Genomic DNA, 19,976 nt, shown 5'->3' on the forward strand with positions numbered 1-19,976 from the left:
AACAAATATTAAGAAGTTGATCAAATTATTCATTATGTTTTGGAAAAAAAAATTGGTTCAATAACTCACCATATGTAGTTTGTTTTTATATAGCCCTCCCCAAGCTATTGAAATATACGGGGAGGGGTACTTAAAATACATTAGAGTTGTAAATTTCGGTTGACCATCCACTAAAAAAAGACTGGCTACGTTACAAATTTGACAATCTTTTTGATGGCGGATCAAAAGGAGCTGACCCATTTGGGTTGCAAGTCGNATTTATAATGATACACGTATGAGGATGAATTTTCAAAGATTTAGCATAAAAAACCTGTACTTTTTATTAGTTCTAAAGACAATACAAGTCACAAATGTGAAAGGCAACAAAGAGAGCCAAATCCGATATCCGATATTGCACGCTATTATGTTAGTATGGAGATTGACTATATGTGCACCGAAAGGCTGCTGCTACGGATTCCATTGTCATTAAAAAAACCAAAGAAAACATTTTATTAGAAATTGCTATCTGGAGTTTCCCCAACAGAATCCCATTTTTTCTACACAAGGCTTCAACTCTGATCACTAATATCATCATCCAAACCAAATCCAAAAACACAAAAACCTGAAGGTGTAAGACAGTTGAGTAATAAACTAACAATTTTCAAGAATAAATTTACCAGGGACTGATTTATTTCTATAGTTAGGGCAGCCGCTTTAGCTCAACTAGTGAAAAGAAAGGAGTTGTAAAAGAAATTGTTAAATTATAGAAAAAATTAACATTCCGGTTCGGCTTTGAGGGCAAAACTATGAAGATCCTCCTACAATGTCTCCTTGACTGGTAATTATCTGTAATTGAAGCAGAAATCTCATTCACATTCTAAGTCATTGCGTTAATTTGCATTTGAAAACGTACTCTTATTAAATTTGTTGTGTCATACCGTATTTTCCAGCACCATTTTATCCGGAATTACTATTTTCATATCTAGTCGGGCATGGATGCTGACTTTTCCCTTGAAAAGAAAAACCAACATTGTCAAACAGTTGATATGCAGAAACTATTCATGGCGGAGAAGACAGACAAAACTAAAGTAGTTGTTAAAATTCCACTATTGATTTTTACCTCGTGCATTTAGATTCTCGATGAAATTTTTTGGTTCAAGGTTTAATGATGGAGTTTGAAGAATATAAAGTTCAAATCGCAGGACTGTGGAAACCATTTTTTTCACTCAAGTTGTGTTGGATTGGTGTATTATGCTAAAAAGAAATATTTAAATTAAAGTATTTAAAAATCTATTGATTTGAGCTGATATATAATTGGTGGTAATTTCAAATCCTCTAAAAAAATATATAAAAACATACGGGAGCAAGAGGTGGAATTTGAAATACGTATATGAATTCTTCATTTAAACATAAACAATGGTTTAGAATTAAGAATTTGAAATTCACTCAGTTTCAAATACTCCAATTCAAATGCAAACTAATAAATATGAATATTTGAACAGGTGTTGGTATTACCAGTTTATTGCAGGAAAGTATTATTACCTTGAGAGTAATACCAGCTCCAAACCAAACATCACCGGTCACCTTCAAGCTTTCAAGCCCAACAACACTAGGAACTGACTTGAAGCGTCTATGAAAGTCATCGACCTGAGAAAAAGTATAAAAAGAGTTGTGTGGCGAAGGAAAGGTAATGGTGGGAGCACTGAATCAAGGGTCTAAGTTGAAAAGGCTTTACATTTTCAAATTCTGGTCCTAGTTCAATGGTAGGATCTGCAGGATTTTCTCTGGCAGTATTCCTTGTCAAGATGCCATCCATAAGGGTGTACAAATCCGACTGAATGAGAGGACAATGATAATCTATAAATGCTATAAAGAAAATAAAAGGTCATAAACATTCAAGCTGGTTCCAGAATAACCTTTAGCAGAAGTAGGTCTGATGTGGCTTCAACTGGAAGATATCTCGACTTTGGAACACTTAGAGCTAAAGACTCATCAAATAGCTGCAAAATACAAGTAGCAATAAGGGAATAAGCAACATGCTTAACAGAAAACATGTGGATCAAAGTCAAACACAACAATAAGTTGTGTAAGTGAAACAATACTGCAAATTTTTTTCAAAAAGATTGCAGCAATTTATAGATATTTAAGGCATAAGGCGCACTGAGGGACACAAGTGTCCTGGAGCCTGAGGCGCAAGGCTTATCGAAATAAGGCGCACTAAGCTTAAATTGTTAGAATTCACATATTTAAGGTGAATTTAACTAAAATGTATGTACATAGAAATATATTTCAATTGAATATTAAACAACAATTAAAATAAAAATTTCATCAACAACAACAAACATACAAAGTAAATTTTTTTTTAAAAAAAAGTCAATTAACTGATCGTTAACCCTCTTTGTCTTCTTAAAGAAAACATTAGATGAAAAATTGGATATATCTTGGATTTAAATTGCAGTTAAAAGTATAAAGAAAAGAGTGGCTGTTATATATTTAAGTGTCTATAAAATAAAGAAAAATTAAAAACAAAAGAAAGAGAACACTGCAATAATTAAAGATGTAATATAGAAACACTATAATTGAAATTGCAAAGAGAAAAAAAAAATTAAGGATCCACAGATTAAAATTAGGTGAAAGATGGTGCTCTTCGCTCAGAGTTTTTATGGAATAAAAGTCTGCCGATACATACATGCAGGATTTTCTAATAATTAAAAAGTTATGGGCTTGGGTTATATTAACTTAGAAAAAAATTGCTCACAGACAATTTTCATAGAAGCACGCTTTTTCTAGCCTGGCAAGCCTTGCGCCTTGCAGGAGGCGTGTGCCTGGGCTCACCTTGCAGGGTCGCCTCTTGCAAGGTCTGCACCTGGGTGGTTACCCAAGCGCACGCTTTTTACAACTATGTAGCTATTAACGTTTGATGCATCAACCTATGGAAGGTAGAAGTGTTTTTATACATATACGAGCGAGTGTTTGCATGTAAATTCTAATGGAGTATAATCGTTACCCTTGAAATGGTAATGTCCTCTCTCGCAGCACGTCTTGCCACCAGGCTTCCAATGGAATTCATATTTATCCACCTGTCATGGATCGGGACTGAATAGGAATTACAGAAACAGCTAATTTACTCTTGAAAAATAAACTCCCAATAGCAATATCTTACATTGTGTCAATGAATTTCCAGTTCATCTTTGGCAATGGAGTCTTCAAGATGCTCACAAAAAAATCAGTATCGGAAACAAATTAAATATATGGATTAAAGTCCAACCATAATAAAATTAAAATTAATGCTGACAACAGCACAAAATAAGAATTAAAATCATAAAAAGGAGTGGACAGTAAGACCAATAACATAGCTTTTAATCCTGATACGAGTTTGAATAAAAAATAAGTGCAAAAACTATCAAACAAAAAACTGACCACAATTAATAGTTATGGATGGAAACAACAGACACATCTCATAATCTTGAAATGTAAGTGAAACAGTTCAATCTCACACAATATAAAAGAGATTAAAAAAAGCTAAGGTACGTTTACAAAAGTTAATAGCTACTTAAGAAACAAACTTCTTACAAATTGAATTGAACTTGAGGCAATTTCAAGTCTGCCTTACGACTCCAGAAAACTAATGAGAAAATGCATGTTGAACAGAGAGTAAACACAAAATTGGGGCAAATTTCTTTTCTTTTCTGGCATTATCTGATTTCAATAAGGAATATGCTGGGCCCACAATAGGCCTAACAACTTCATAAAAATTGGGCCAGACAGTACTATTTGGAGTACTCTTTGGCTGTAATTGTGGTAGGTTATGTGAGTCCGCTAGAGATGAACCTTCCTGCTCTAGCTAGTTTTGGCAGCATATTAATAGAATTAAACATAGAACAATACAGACCCTTGATATCAGGTTCATGAATAGTTGAAAAACCACTAATTACAAACCTTTAGTTCCAGAACCAAGTTCCTTCAGTGGAGCTTACTAGGGCTGTTATTTCTCTATTTCTTAACAAGTAACAACTAAAGTGTTCCCAAAAGCTCAGGTTTCGTATTTGGGCTTTAACATATGTTATGTTTAATAACACCAATGGACTGAGCAAATTTCTAAAGATGAAGATTGGGACTCATACACTAAATAAAGAAAACAACTAATTTTGCATGGACTTCAAAAATGTTGAGCATAAACCGACCTTAAAATCTTCTTTCTTCTGCAAAGTGTCATTCCCTTCTAGTTCAGAGGATTTTGGCATCACCTGAACACTATGAGATTTAGAAACACTAACAAAGAACGATGCAGTTAAAAGATATGCTGAGCGTACCTCCACAAGGTATTCGATATTGTTTTGAATTAAATGGTTTAGAATCTCTGGTATTTGATTTAAGGAAGTGAACTGTTGGACTCTGCTTAGAGTATGAATGAATCCCACATGCAAATGAAACACAAATCTAGGGGAAGGAAAAATTTTAACAAGTGAGAAAAACATTAACGTTGATGAGGATACTTCTGTCGACAACATGAGCAAGGTTATCAGAACTCAAAATCAAGATATACTCTTTACCCTGCCAGAAAACAAAAATGCTATAAAACAAAGTCCAAAAGAGTACAAATGAGTCTTCAAAATTATGGTCAGACAAAATACGAGTTTGGACAATGAGGTTTGCACCTGAGAGAACATTATATCCAACTTTCCACTGGGCACCAGCTGGAGGAAGACCTTGGCAAGGTTCAAAGAACCCCTTCGCATGTACAAAGGCAAAAACACAAAATTAAGGTATCTTCATAACCCAACGACCCTTCACCAGAGAGTGCAAATGTGAGACCACTCAAATAGATGTACTTCCACTCAGAAACTTCTCAATTGCATTACAGGAAGCCGACACAGATGGTTTTATGGAAGAAATAAAGCCTCCAGTGGCAAACGAACAAAACCAACTCAGGGAGTTATAAAATTATAATATTTTGCCAATTAGACTGCTGCATTCACTCTCCAGATAAGAGAGAAGAAGAACCTTCTTTAGGAATGGAATGAACACAGTTTTTATTTTTTTAGCAGCATGAGCAGAGTGAGATTTGATTAGCATGGTGCTCAAGCTACTTGAGCATATACGATGTATTAATGAGGAAAACAACAGGAAAGGACTCCTGATTTTCTATTTCTACAGGAAAATAAAGAAACATTAAATGGACTATCTGAAACATATAAAACTGCCAGAGATCAATGCTCAACTATAAATGCAAGGGCTAGAAAAAAATCCAAAACTTGAAACATTTCTTTCCTCCAACAACATTCCAACTAACAATAATCAATGCATACAATATCATGAATTAATAATATTTCTCATTTTTTCCAGAACAAACACCAGACTAATTTCCTAAGAACTGAATAATTCAGAACTAGGAAATCTAGCAAAAAACTGAATATAAATGAAAATTATAATGGAAGAACTTACCGGTTGTCACGTATACTAAATAGTTGGGGGGGGGGGGGTCGGGGAGAAAACCAAAAATTGAAAGAATCGAAGGGAAACAATTTTTTTCAAAAGGCGGTGAAGTAGGAACATCCAATGGGCAATGGCTAAATGAACAATACAAAGTCTATTGAACAAAATCAGAGCCAAATAAATTAAACAAAGTAAAAATAGAATGCATTCTATTTCAAATCAGGAAAGGTGACGGCATATTTCTAAATGAGACGATATTAGAGAAACATGACTAGGGAGGGTGCCAGCACTTTACAGAAAATACAGTTACGCAAATAAACACACTACCTAAATTGGCAACACAGATGGAAGAGGAATACTTCATGACACAGACACGAGAGAGGGAGAACTAGGAACTAAAAAAAATTAAGCACAACAAAGTTAGTAAGAAATAAGAGAAATTAGCAAAACTAATCTTATTACAGAGTGTATAATTTGTATCCAAGATGTTTCGACCAATTAACCACAAATTTAACCCAAGCACATTTATAGTTTCTAATGTTATTAACTTACATTTGATTCTTGCCATCTTCCCCTTCAGCTGGTGGAGGCACAACGTCACTTGTACTTTCTTGGGATTGACTCTGTACATAAAATATTAGGTCACCAAAATTAACATAAAAATCAAGTATAACAAAAGAGAGTCCTATATGGAATAAATCACACAGATGAACCTAAAGAACCAAAACACAAACCATCGTCACAGCATGGATGTTCTTATTTGAGTGCTTTGCCAAGACCTATCACCAAACAAGCAGCAAGTGTCAATTTCCAACATATATCAATTCCAGCTGAGAACACAAACAAAGTTACCTTCATTATACCATCATGTGCACTAGTTTCATTAACCAAAATCAAAGGAATGTTGCATCCGTACTTTACATTGAGACCCTGCAAACAGTGCAAAATCAAAATACTCAGAACCAACCTGTTCAATATTTTGTTAAGAGTTAGTATAAATATTAAACCCAAGTTTCAGGGAAAAAAAAAAAGATGGAATATCACATCGATTTGGTTGACAATCAAGTCCAAGCATGTTAAGCTGTGAGCAATTTCCATAAGACACCTGCATCAAACACAAACAAAAGTTAGAAGCTGGCAGAGATGCATGGGCATTTGTAAGCTTGTAGGAGGCGGTAAGAAATTGTTATGTCGTATTTGGATCAATAAAATGTTGCAAAAAGATTTCAAGGGCATTTAAAATTATTATAAACTTGAAATTGGTAAAGATGAACTACTTGTGCAGTTTTCTATTTCTTTAGGAGTGAAATTGTTTGTCACTGTATCTAATCCAGGTCTTAGTGAGCAAGGCCAACTTCTTGCAACGCTGTAATCATAATTATCAAAAGTCCACCAGGTATGCGCCTTGTATCAAGAAGCAGGAAGGCCCAACCTTTGCGCTTAGACATGGATCCAGGACCAACACTTCAATAAATGCATGCATGTACTGTGAAGTTAAGGTGCCTTAAAGGATCAAGGCCCCCATGAATAGTGCCATAAATGCAGGAATTGCGAATTCAAAGTGCAATTTGATTCTAATCATTTCATTTTCGCAATCTTACAAATATTTATTTATTATTATGTAATAGTCTGTACCCAATCGATGGCATAAAACAATTTTTTTCAAATATTTAGATTTGATAGTATCACGAGATAGTATGTGTCCCTTTGATAAGACAAGTGCCTTGCCCCTTATGCCTAAGCTATATGATATCCATGTCCCTTGCTGTGCATCGCCCCTCTAGAAAATATTTAGATAGTGTCCATTGAAGAAGCTTGTGCAGCCAAATCGCTCTTATTTGTTAAAATAATATACCATACCGTTTTATCTAAAACAAATGCCATAAATTTAAAATAGCAGCCCCCACATCAGTTATAATACTGTCTCATATGATATGAACATTTCCAGGAATGAGAGCAAATAGGTTGAAAGGTAGTGTCTCGGATAAACACTTACTTGGGGGTTTTAAAGCCCATCTTATCTCCCAAAATGCCATTAAACTTCAATACGACAAGTTTGTTCAAAAGCTGCATGGTTTCTTGTATATCTGTGAAAGTGGGAAACAGAGCGATAATAGAATCAACTACTTAAAATCAAAGGACTAGAAATGCTATTGTCTAAAGCTCTGAACATGGTCTTGGTGTTATTTAATAGGAGGGATCATTTAGTTTTCAAGGTCATAAGTCCACGATAATTCCATTTGGCATTCACAAACAATCTAAATTACCTTAGAACCTATCATGAACTACCAAGACAGTTGCTATTTGCTTTCATGAAATGGTAGTTTGGAAAAAAAAAAAAAACTTAATTTACGGAGAAAATAAGATAAAGGAAAATTCATTGAAATATAAGTGATGCCAAAATGAGAAATATGAAGTTTGGGTTTAGGAGATATGAAAGTAGTTTTAAATAGGGTGCTAAAATTCACCTACCAATTTTTTTTTGTGTGTCTGCTTGAGATTCACTAGCATATACATTGAATTTGAATATATACTAGAGAATCATCCAATCTAGGGATAGTTTTGATGATTGATTCTAAAATAACAGATTTACAGTAAAAAATAAAGTCAAGAACTAAAATATTTGATTCAAGAACAGCTTGGTTCAACTACAACCTATAATTGGCCAGGGGGGGAAGAAAAAATGAATGCAATCAAACTATTTACCATCAGGAACTGCCCTCAAGTTTTCATAAGGAAAGACAAAAAATTTGTCCTTCATGACAGTCTGGTCATTTTGTTGAACGTCCTCCTCTCTTCCACATGCAAGTTCCAAAAAAGCAGTAAGTACAAGTGATAATCATTAAAGTGGAATGAGGACATACAAGAGATAAGTATAAGAAATCAAGGAGGTTTGAAATCTCGTATGAAACTTTAGACAAGCTAAAGAAAAAGTTGCCAACGAAACAAATAAATTAAGAAATCCCCAAAATCACAGATAATCTCTATAATCACTTGAACGCATGAACAGATAATCTGATTTGCGACATGATCAAAAGGACTAATAACTCATCAACGCCGATGACTTGTATCACTAAAGTACACTAAATTATTGACTAAAAGCACACTCAAACTGTGTAACCAGAGACACATTTTGATTCTTCAAGAAGCAAACATTGTTGACTGATGCCAGAGTCCAAAATAGAAATATAAGATGTGACCACTGAGAAATAGTTTGGAACATAAAAATGTATAGCCAAAAACTTGTGCAAGTTGCAAACATAAACATACAACACATTACAGTCCCCAGAAACCTTGAGAATCACAACCAAAGAAGTATCCAAGAAGCACCCACCAACATAATAAAATAATTACAAATTTGTATAGAGCACAAAGATAACTAACACCAAACTAAACAAGACACTAAATTTCATGTAAGGTACATACGAAAGGAATCACTAAAACAACTGAAACATCATTCTTATACCGTGTTGTTGATTCCCCCTCTTCCGCCATTGCTCTCTTTTGCTCTTTCAAAATAGTTTTAGTCATCAAATTACAAAACAAATACACAAACTCCACCGAATCATTTGCCGGAACCGGGTAAGTAATCTTCTTATAAGTATCCCAAGGCATACTGGAATCCACCAGCCCAACAACGGGAATCTGCAGCTTATCCGCCTCCCTGATCACCGAACTCTTCCTCTCCGAATCAAAAATAACAATACAATCTGGAGCTTGCACCGCGCCAAGATTAAATTTCTTGTTTCTGCCCCGAAACTTCTTTGGGCTCGAACTATTTGTTAAAAAGCCTCCAAGACGCCAAGTTGTATCATTCTTAATTTTCGTGATCTCTGTCATCTGGGATATTATCTCGTCGAAGAGAGAGTTTGTATTGACGAAGAGGAATCGCGCATTGTTGCGAGCAAGCTGGCCAATGAAGTTGCAGGCATTTCGAATGCAGATGAGGGTCTTGTCGGAATCTATGACGCTAATGGAGTTGCGGGTGCCTTCGGAGAAGATTTTGAAATGGTGCTCCGTCACGCGGCGGCCGATATGAGCATTAGTGCTGAGAAGTTTCTGGATTACGACGGACTGGAAAGACATCGTAAAGTGAAACAAGGGAGTCTCAGCCGTTCCTTCTGATTGGTGAAACGGGGGTGGTAGATGGAAGTGGAATAAGGGCCTCTACGGGGTTTAAGGACGGCGGCGGCGGCGTCACTACTCAGCTTATCGCATCCTCGACTCAACGGCTTCGGGCCAACTTTGCTTGATGCTCGTGTTTCGATCCTAGGTGATACTTATTTGTTGACAATAATAAGAAATTTAGTACAACTTTTTTTATACAATTTTTCATAATTTAGAGAAATAATTATTTAAATTGATTGTTTCTGGAAAATTTTATGGTAATTTATAATAATTTTGTGGATCGAAAATTTCCTGAATGATTACAAAGTCATAATTGGAATATCAATTCTTTATAGATAGATATATGATTGCACAAATTAAATTTATTTTTTTAAAAAAAGTGTGTGTATAATAACAATAAAATAAAATATGTCGAAAATGTATATCTAGTGTGATGTGTTTAAATTTAGAACTAAATAAAAATTATCATGATCATATGATTACAGTTGTAAAACCAACATTCAATTTGTTTTTTATACTCAATAAAAATGTAGTGAACGATTCCGACTATGAAACCGATTTGGGTTAACGTTTCGGACCTGGTTTAGCCTTGCTGAAACATCAATACAATGAATAATGATGAAGTTCTAAAACCTGCTATTTATGAGAGAAAATATTTGGACAACACTCGTAATATAGGAGACCATGCACTAAGGGTTTGCCTAGGCCAAGCCTCCAACGACTTTCATCCATTCCCTTAGTCAGGGGCTCGTCTCACCCACTAGGGGTGAGCTCCCAACCTACAGTCCTCTGCGGCAACCTTTGCTTTTCTTGGCCTCATCCGTCACAGCTCCATCTATTTAATTCATTTCTCTACTTAATTATTGGCATACTTCATTCATATTATCATAACTTTCTTGTTCATTCAAATTAACCTCGTAGCTAAAAGCCCACTTGACAAATTTAAACTTCTCACCCGATCAACAACATCCTCCTATTCTTCCTTCTAACGACTCTCGCCTCCATTGCTTACCCTCATGGGCTGCCCTTAATGTGAGAAAATTACGTTTTTAGTCCTCTAAGTTGCACTTTTTCTAATTTTAGTCTTGTTTTGAGTTAATTTACGTTCTTAGTCCAGTAACTTGTAATATTTTCTAATTTCAGTCATTTTTCCCCAAAATTGAAATATTCCACTGGAAAGAGTCTCGATGGCGGTGAAATACTGAGTTGTAAATTGAATTTGAAGATTTTGGTTTTTTGTGGCTTATAAGGTTTTTTTTATTAACTCCACATAAGAAAATAATATAATAAAAAATAAAAATAAATCCACACCACTTTTAAAAATAAATGTTGACTGTTGACCGATGTATTATATCCATACTCTCAAAAGCAAGCACATGGTCAACTCGAGTCAAATAGAGATTGATAGGAAACTTAGTTGACTAAGTGGAAAATTAACAGTCAAGAGGCAATTAGTCACTTTCACATAAATACATGTGGGGCTTGTGTAAATAAATGTGATGAGCTTTCACTTTCTTCCAGCTTTCATCGTTAATTGTTTTCCATTTCTTGACAGAAGCATCTCCTTATAAACTTACTTTTGAGAGTAATAATAAGATCGATTGCTCCTGGTTCCAAAGTGGATGTAGGCTATTGGCCAAACCACTATAAATCTTGTGTTTCTGATTTTATACAGCAAGGTTCTTAATTCTTCTTTGTTGTGTTTGATTGAGTTATTGGATTCATCTTGGTCGAGAAGTTTTGTGATAGTTTCACAACAAACTGATATCAGAGCTCCAAGCTTAGGGTTCGACAAAATATCCCGAATGGGGGTGACCATGGTAGATATTGAAAGATTTGATGAAAATTCGGATTTCTCAATCTGGAGAAAGAGGATGAGAGAAATCTTGGTACAAATAAAGGTTGCTAAAGCTCTTGAGGGAGAAGAGAAATTACCATCAAGCTTAAGCTCCGAAGAAAGGGAGAATATGTTGGAACAAGAGTATAGCTCAATTAGTCTGCATCTTGGCGATCGTGTTCTTCGAGAGGTGATAAAGAATCTACGACTGCAGGGGGCTCAAGCTTGAACAATTAAACATGAAAAATACTCTTTTCAATCGAATCCATCTCAAAGACAAATTGTTCGGGTTTAAAATGACGGAGAATGTGTCAATTGAGGATAACTTGGAAATTAATTGTTTTAATTGCATTAATTAATTATGTTGTTCATATTGACATATTTAAAATATATTTTTCAACATTGTTTCATTAAAATATATTTTTAAAGGTTATTCGAGTTGCGATCGAGGAACGGAGACCGAGGGGTGAATAAGAGAAAATATTTTTATTAAATAATTATTTTTAATTATTTAAAATAAAGTTGATGATTGAATGATTTATTTTGAGTGACTAAATGATTAATTGTGTAATTTTATTTGATTTCATGATTTAAAGATTTTCAGACGAATATCGGTGGTTGGCCGGGGATGGAGGACTGGAGACGATTAAGGTGTTAAAAATTTAAAAGTTAAAATTTTATTTTTAATTAAGAAAATATTATTTTAAATATTTTAATAATTTTAGCATTGTTAAGATAAAATTTATATTAATTAGAAGGAGCAAGGAATTTTATGTATTTTATAAGGGTATTTTTGGAAATATGAATTTTTAAACCTTTTTAATTTAAAACTAATGATTTTCTTAATCTTAATGGGCCTAATTTATTAATTAAAAAATATGGTTGATGAAACCCATTAATTAAGTGATTATAGAAGGCTTTTATTATTTATTTTTTTAGAAGAAGATAATAAATAAATAAGACTCATAGTCCTACACACACCTAAAGGCTAAACACCTAAACACACACACACCTACACACACCGAAACACACACACAAAAAATATGAAAACATGTTGGCCGAAACAATGAAGAACGACAGCCATTCCAAAGGATTTTCAAGGTGAAGTTTTGAATTTTTTTCTCGTGCGTTCTTCGATTTTTTTTTTCTCGTTCTTCCTTCCAACAATGATCACTCGACTCCCGTACATCCCAAGGTGGGTTTTTGGAGGGGTTTTGACAAGATAAAAGGGTAGAAAAAAAAAAGAAATTGTCGTCCGTTCGTCGCCGACTTTCACAGCTACGGTATTCGTATTTCGAGCGTTTTAAACGCAAGGGCACGCCTTAATCCTCTTTTTTCTCATCTATCACACCATATTATATGTTTGATACATGTTTGCATGAAAAATATGAAATACTACCTTGTGTTTTCGTTTTTACGCCTTATTATGCATAAAACTAGAGTTTTCTTTTTTTAAAACTCTTCATAATGATGCACAAAGGGGCTGCCATGGTAGTGGTACTTGAAGGGATGTTTTTCCATATGTTTAAGGGTCCCTAGGTGTATGTTTAAAGGCTGGAAAATATATGACACCATTATGAACGAAAATTATATGTTTTAGAGTCCTAGGGTACGGTTGAAGGGCTAGTCGTGTTCGGGGCTAGTAGGTTCGGTCCACTAGCATGTCATGGGTTTGTTCTAGGTCCTAGGATGGTTGGGTAGAGGCTGGACATGGTGGTTAAGGGCTGGAGTCGAAATTAGCCTAGGTTCGAATCATATGCGGACTAGAACTCTTGGTGCAGAAAAATTAGTAGCTTTATAGGCATGTTCAAGGGACTTAATGGGCTTGATTTGGGTATAATCTGGTTTAATTAGGTGTTGTTAAGCTTCGGTTCAAGTTTGATAAAATTTGGTTAAGTTTCGAGTCCATACGAGTCAAAACCAAGAGGTACGTCTAAGTTTAAAAACGATTTGGGAAATTAGTCGAGGGGCATTAGTTTACATCTAAAGAATATTTATGAGAGTGTTTTAAGGTTATATGTTAAGTTTGTAATGATTTGGGATGTCGTTTCGAGGTCTAAGGATAAATACGAAAAAATTATGCTTCTAGGGGTAAAACGCTCATTTTGCACCTGAAAATAGTAAACGTCATGGCAGTGCTCTGAATGCTGTTTTATATGTTAAAATGTTTATTTTAAACTTTTACGTGCGTTTTTATGATTTAATATGCCAACATGTTTTATTTTAAAATGTTTATGGATTTTTATATGTTAATATGTCAATTTTAAATGTTTATGAATTTTTAGGATGTTAATATGTTTAATGTTTATGGATTTTCAATATGTTAAAAAGTTGGTTTAAATGTTTATGGATGTTTTTATTATTTCATATGCCTAAACGTTTATTTTAATTATTTATGATTTAATATGTCAAAACGTTTATTTTAAATGTTTATGATTTAAATGTTTAGTTTAAATGTTTATGGTTTAATATGTTAAAACGTTGATTTTAAAATGTTTATGGCTTTTTATGATTTTTATATGTTAAAATTTTTGTTTTAAATGTTTACAGATTTTTATGATTTAATATTGACATTTAAAAGATATGTTGAATCTTTAGTTTAAAAGAAAAACGTTATATGCATGTTTAAATTTTATTAAGTGACAAGAATATGAAACGTTGAACGAAGTGAAGTAATTGTGACTAAATATGATGAAGATATCGTGAGGGTGAAGGTTTCAGTGGGAGCCCGATGATCGTGTTTCCATTGATACGAATACGAATACGAATACAAATATGTTAATATGTTGGCCAAGGCCTAGTTGACCGGTGAGAGTGTTGCTGGTGTCCCCGCCGCCCAGTACTGTGGTTTTATGTAGATGGATCCATCGTCCAATACAAATATGAATACGAATATGAGTCAAAATTATCGATCTAAATTCAACGAAAGGAAAATGAATATGGATATGAATATATTGATACGAATATAGATATGAATATGTTGATATGAATATGGAAACGAATATGAATATGTTTATGTTGATATGAAAATGTTTATGAAAAGTTTATGGAAATGTTTATGTCTAAAGTTGATGCATCTTTATGAAAATGTTATTGTTTTAAGTTTATGCATCTTCATGAAAAAGATATTTTAAGTACACGTATTTTTCATTTTTGAATGTGATCTTTATATGTATTACTTGTTATCAAGATTATGGTGTGTTGAGTCTTTAGACTCACTAGGTGTGATTGATGCAGGTGATTATGATAAGAACATTAATGGAGGTCTTGATGGTTGACTTTGCTGGACCGAAGGTGCACATAACCCGAGGACCGACGCTAGTTTTCCGCACTAGTTTATGATTATGATTTATGTTAAAAATATTTTTACGAAAATTTATTTATGTTTATGAGTGGTTTTTGAGAGGTTATAGTATGGGCTATACTTTTCAAATAATGTTTTTGGTTTTGGTAATACGTTTAACGATTTTACGATTTAAACTATTTTCCTTTGGATTTTTAAATGGTTGTTGTGTATTTTATTTTAAAAATGATGTCAAGGTATTTTAAAGTATTTATATATATTTATATTTAGAATTATAGAGATTAAAGAGAAAAAAAATATTCTAGCACGTTTTAAGAAAACGAATAGCAGATGTTTCAGTTAGTATCAGAGCAATGGTTTCTGTAAAGGGTTGTGCCACAATCAGTGCCGGGAAGCTCAGTCATCAAGCCTCAAGCTATAAGTTTACATGCTTTATGTGATTTATGTGATGTTACCTACATGTTTACATCGTTTAAGCTACATGTGCATACATGTTTTGAAGTTGATTGACGTTTATGTTTAAGGTTTCATGACAATGATTTTTTTTATCCTGCATGGTTGCATGACTTTGTTATGCTAAAAGATTATATGCTTCATGATTTTTATACGTGTTAGATATTAAATAAGAAATTATTTGATTTTAATGCATGTTGGCTTTGTGGTGGAATGTTGATTTTTGAGTTTTAGTATTGACGTTCTACTTTTTGGGCCATAAGTTAATCGTGAATATTATGATTGCTTTGGGACATGTAGATTTTTTTAAGAAAATACTGATGATTCGTGGTTACTAGTTGAATTAATTTTGAGAATTACTCAAAAGTAATAATTATTCGAGGACTGCGATTATTTTTGGAAGTAAGAAAAAAGTATAAATTGGGATTTTAAGTTTAATGAAAGGTAAGATTGGTTATAGAAAATTGATTTTGGGTAAATAAGTTTAAATTTATCGAAATCTATGTTATGGAAAACCCGTAGAAAAGAAATAAAAATTTCAAGAACTTATGGGTTAATCGTAGGATTTTCGAAATTTAGGACCAATTGGATAATTTTTGAGGAAATTAAGAATTAGTTTTGCAATTATTACGGAATTTGGGACTAATTTAGCAATAAACGATAATTGAATGGGTTAAATGATAAGAATTTTCGATGATTTAGACTTTCAAGAATATTTGAAACTTTGGGATATCTTGGTTATAATGTTATAAAGAATGTTAATCAAGGGTTTTTAAGGATGAATCAATGTTAGACTTGAAAAATCTAAGCTTTAACGGATGCGTTTGGGATTTTAAGATTGAAAGTGATAGGTCGATGAATTATTTTGGGTATAAAATAAAGAAAGTAATATACGATAAGTATGATCATCTATATTTTAATATTGAGAATTGTAAGAAAAGTTGAAATTCGAGGTTATTATAGTAACAGCACTAAGTTATTATGGGTCTTTTTAAGTTGCAATTTGCAAAATAAGGATATAGAAGGAAAATTTAATTGGGGTCAAGGAGACGTAAGGACATCCTAAAATTTAAGTTTTATCAGAGTAGCGTAGCGGAAGCGTGGATTTTTGGGATACTAGAACTGAATCTAAACTTTGGGTTATCAAGGATAAGCAAATTTAGAGGACGAAATTAAATTTAAGGGGGTGAAGATTGTAACGCCCCGAAAATTTCAAAGTTCACGCGAACCACATGCATACAAGTTACTAAATTCTTTGTCTATTTCAATTAATTGTTTTAATTACAATAATTAATTATGTTGTTCATATCGACATGTTTAAAATATATTTTTCTACATTGTTGCATTAAAATGTATTTTTAAAGGTTATTCGAGTTGAGATCGAAGAACGGAGACCGATGGCTGAATAAGAGAAAATATTTTTATTAAATAATTATTTTTAATTATTTAAAATAAGGTTGATGCTTGAATGATTTATTTTGAGTGACTAAATGATTAATTATGTAATTTTGTTTGATTTCATGATTTAAAGATTTTCAGACGAATATCGGTGGTTGGCCGGGGACGGTGGACTGGAGACGATTAAGGTGTTAAAAATTTAAAAGTTAAAATTTTATTTTTAGTTAAGAAAATATTATTTTGAATATTTTAAGAATTTTAGCATTGTTAAGGTAAAATTTAAATTAACTAGAAGGAACAAGGAATTTTATGTATTTTATAAGGGATTTTTGGAAATATGTATATTTAACATTTTTAATTTAAATTTAATGATTTTATTAATCTTAATGGGCCTAATTTATTAATTAAAAAATATGGTTGATTAAGCCCATTAATTAAGTGATTATAGAAGGCTTTTATTATTTATTTTTTTAGAAGTAGATAATAAATAAATAAGAGTCATAGTCCTACACACACCTAAACACCTAAACACACACACCCTACACACACCGAAACACACACACACAAAATACGAAAACATGTTGGCCGAAACAATGAAGAATGGCAGCCATTCCAAAGGATTTTCAAGGTGAAATTTTGAATTTTTTTCTCGTCCGTTCTTCAATTTTCTTCCTCGTTCTTCCTTCCAACAATGATCACCCGACTCCTGTGCATCCCAAGTTGTGTTTTTGGAGGGGTTTTGACAAGAGAAAAGGGTAGAAGAAAAAAAAAAGAAATCGTCGTTCGTTCGTCGCCGACTTTCACCGCTACGGTATTCGTATTTCGAGCGTTTTAAACTCAAAAGCACGCCTTAATCTTTCTTTTTCTCATCTATCACACCATATTATATGTTTGATGCATTTTGCATGAAAAATATGCAACAATACCTTGTATTTTCGTTTTTATGGCTTATTATGCATAAAAGTAGCTAGAGTTTTCTTTTTTTAAAACTCTTCATAATGATGCACAAAGGGGTTGCCATTGTGAGATCCGAAGCGAATCATGTAAGAAATATAAACTTTAAATTTAGCTTAAACAAAGCTCAACAACTTTCATTCTAACTATAAAACTTAAATATAAACTTAGATTTTAAGCTAACTTAACTCGAGGAAGTAGCTTTAAAGCTCGGAGATTAAATCAACACGAAGCCAAGCTGCAAGAAACCGCATCCATCGAAGATTCGTCACTGGAGGAGTAAAACCCCAGCTCAAGGACTCGATCTTTCAGCTCAAAGAAGCTTAACCATGCTTGTCCTAAAAGAACCAAAGAGGGAGCTAAAGGAGGAGCTAAGGGATTGGACAAATTAATTGTACAAGAAATGACCTTTGAGTTAAACCATGAAGTAGGTAAGAGGTTAGGACACATTTATGGTGCAAGAAAAGAACTTTGGTGCTTGATATGGAGCTTGGCCACATTTATGGTTACTTGGAGAGCAAGGGGTTGGCCAAGGGCAAGTGAAAGGGCATAATTTCCTCTATAAATACTACACCATGGATGAAGGGAAATGCACACCAAAAAGCACCAAAAATTCGGCTCTCCCCCACCACAAAAGCTCTCGTCCGATTCAACAAGGAGGAAGGGTTGTTCGTGCGGTTTGAAGTGCTAAAGTTCTACGACGAAGTGCTGCTAGATTGGAGACGTTATCTGCTAAAAGTTTACGTCAAAGTGCTGCCCAAATTCCAGGAGGAAAATTCGTTCCAGAAGCTGCAAATTTCGAACCTACCTTCAAAAATTCAGTAAGTGGGTTTTTGTTACGTAATTTTTTGTATTTTAAAGTTTGCATATGAATAATATGACATGCTTGTATGTGCGTCCTCTTTTTCGAAAATTCAGTCTATTCTATTTAAAATTTCGATCGATTATATGTTTTCTTCTGTTCTTCGAAATTCTTTGATTCCGCTGTATCCGTCTGAAATTCTGATAAGTTCTGTCTGATAAGTCTAAATTCTGTGTTGCACTGTTACAAATTGATTTGAAATGGGGCGAGAATTGTACTTTTGTCTGGCCCCCATTAGTGGGTATAAAACCATGTTCTGTCTGGCCCCCATTGGTGCGTATAAAACCATGTTCTGCCTGACCCCATCGGTGGGTATAAAACCGTGTTCTGGCCTCACCCCTTAGAGTACGTACATATTGAGTAACAGTATTGTGTCTGTTCTGAATTGTTCTGATCTGCTTCTGAATTTCTCTGAATCATCTGTTAACTTCTGTCTCATATTCGATTCGTTTCTGTTATGATAAGTTAAAAGTAATAAGATTTGAAAGTTTGTTAAAGAAATGTTTTAAAGAATAAGTTCTATATGTATCATTGATAATCGATCGACCCCCCATTTGCTGAGTATTTCCAAAAACACTCACCCCTTACAAATTTAAGATAAAAATGAAGAACAACTGAATGAGGAGAAACAAGAAGCCTTCTGGGGATGGTAGTCGACAAGTAGGATACAAGAAATCAAGACTTTAATTTCTTTTGTTCAGTTTCTTCATTTGCAACTCTGATGTATTTTTATTTCTATTGTCAATTAAAAGACAATGTTTATTTATGACAAAGACTGGTTTTTGGCATTTCAATACGAGGCTTAATTGTTTCCAAGTAATTGTTAAACAATGCCGGATTTCACCGATGCTTCGGACACAGGGCGTGACATTTAAGTGGTATCAGAGCCGCCAGGTTCATAATCCCACTGGGATTTTGGCAGACCAAATTTGACTAATTTTGCCAAAAGCCTAGTGCATTCCAATCTAAGTCCAACTTTCATCTGTTTCCTAAATTTCGAACAACTCCAAAAAAAAATCTATCCCTTCAATCGTTCCGAAAATTCTTAGTATCGAAGATTCCACGACAGCTTTGTTTCTATTATTTGTGCCTTTCTATCTTTTATACGATTCTGATATTTTATGTAGAACCCGTAACTTAGACTACGTATAAGCCATGCATAATTTCTAGTATTTAAACTAAAATGATTTTATTGCATGAGTATTTAAATTCTTTTCCTTAAATCTATTTATTTTATGTAGTAGTTTAATTGTCACTTTTTCAGTTAAATAAGTGAGGCCGGACTGGAGATGGAGTATTGAGATAAGTTAATAAAGACTTATTTAAGAAGTGATAATTTAGCATGTTAGTAAATATAATTTAAAAAGTTAACATGCATGCAAGTTATTACATTTCCTTAGCATTTTAATTAATTTTAAAGCATTAAATGCATGTTTATTTCAGTAAATTGTGTTTAATTATTTTTATGCATTTTATGCATATTTCATGCATGATAGGATTTAATTCATGAAATTTTTTAAAAAAAAAGTTCATGCATTAGGGTTTCTAAATGCATTTCACGCTCGAACGAGGATCGGAGACCGGAGAATTTTCAGGAAAATTATTTTATTACATGATTAAATTTT

The 19,976-nt window shown here is 33.5% G+C and overlaps 1 protein-coding gene across 1 annotated transcript; it reads right to left on the minus strand.

The window, feature by feature from the left end:
• Positions 1–465: 465 nt before the first annotated feature.
• Positions 466–9,707, minus strand: LOC140986208 (UTP--glucose-1-phosphate uridylyltransferase-like). The gene is made up of 18 exons (XM_073454277.1): positions 8,882–9,707; positions 8,122–8,210; positions 7,412–7,502; positions 6,460–6,520; positions 6,268–6,345; positions 6,150–6,194; positions 5,968–6,038; positions 4,638–4,710; positions 4,476–4,533; positions 4,293–4,339; positions 4,164–4,226; positions 3,143–3,183; positions 2,987–3,059; positions 1,896–1,979; positions 1,715–1,813; positions 1,522–1,626; positions 918–989; positions 466–825 (listed from the first exon to the last, which is right to left on the minus strand). Exons 1-18 carry the CDS (start codon positions 9,499–9,501, stop codon positions 784–786), a joined length of 1,812 nt encoding a protein of 603 aa, XP_073310378.1. The 5' UTR covers positions 9,502–9,707; the 3' UTR covers positions 466–783.
• Between the last annotated feature and the right edge of the window lie 10,269 nt (positions 9,708–19,976).

Source organism: Primulina huaijiensis, chromosome 10, assembly GCF_012295235.1.
Source record: "Primulina huaijiensis isolate GDHJ02 chromosome 10, ASM1229523v2, whole genome shotgun sequence".
Taxonomy (NCBI): Eukaryota; Viridiplantae; Streptophyta; class Magnoliopsida; order Lamiales; family Gesneriaceae; genus Primulina; species Primulina huaijiensis.

Excerpts from the sequence above, each read along its gene's own strand:
- LOC140986208 (XM_073454277.1), bottom strand. The coding sequence starts at position 9,501 with ATGTCTTTCCAGTCCGTCGTAATCCAGAAACTTCTCAGCACTAATGCT. Across the intron at positions 6,195-6,267 it reads CACATGATGGTATAATGAAG|GTCTTGGCAAAGCACTCAAA; the intron begins GTAACTTTGTTT and ends GTTTGGTGATAG. Across the intron at positions 4,534-4,637 it reads TGGATATAATGTTCTCTCAG|GGTAAAGAGTATATCTTGAT; the intron begins GTGCAAACCTCA and ends GTTTTCTGGCAG.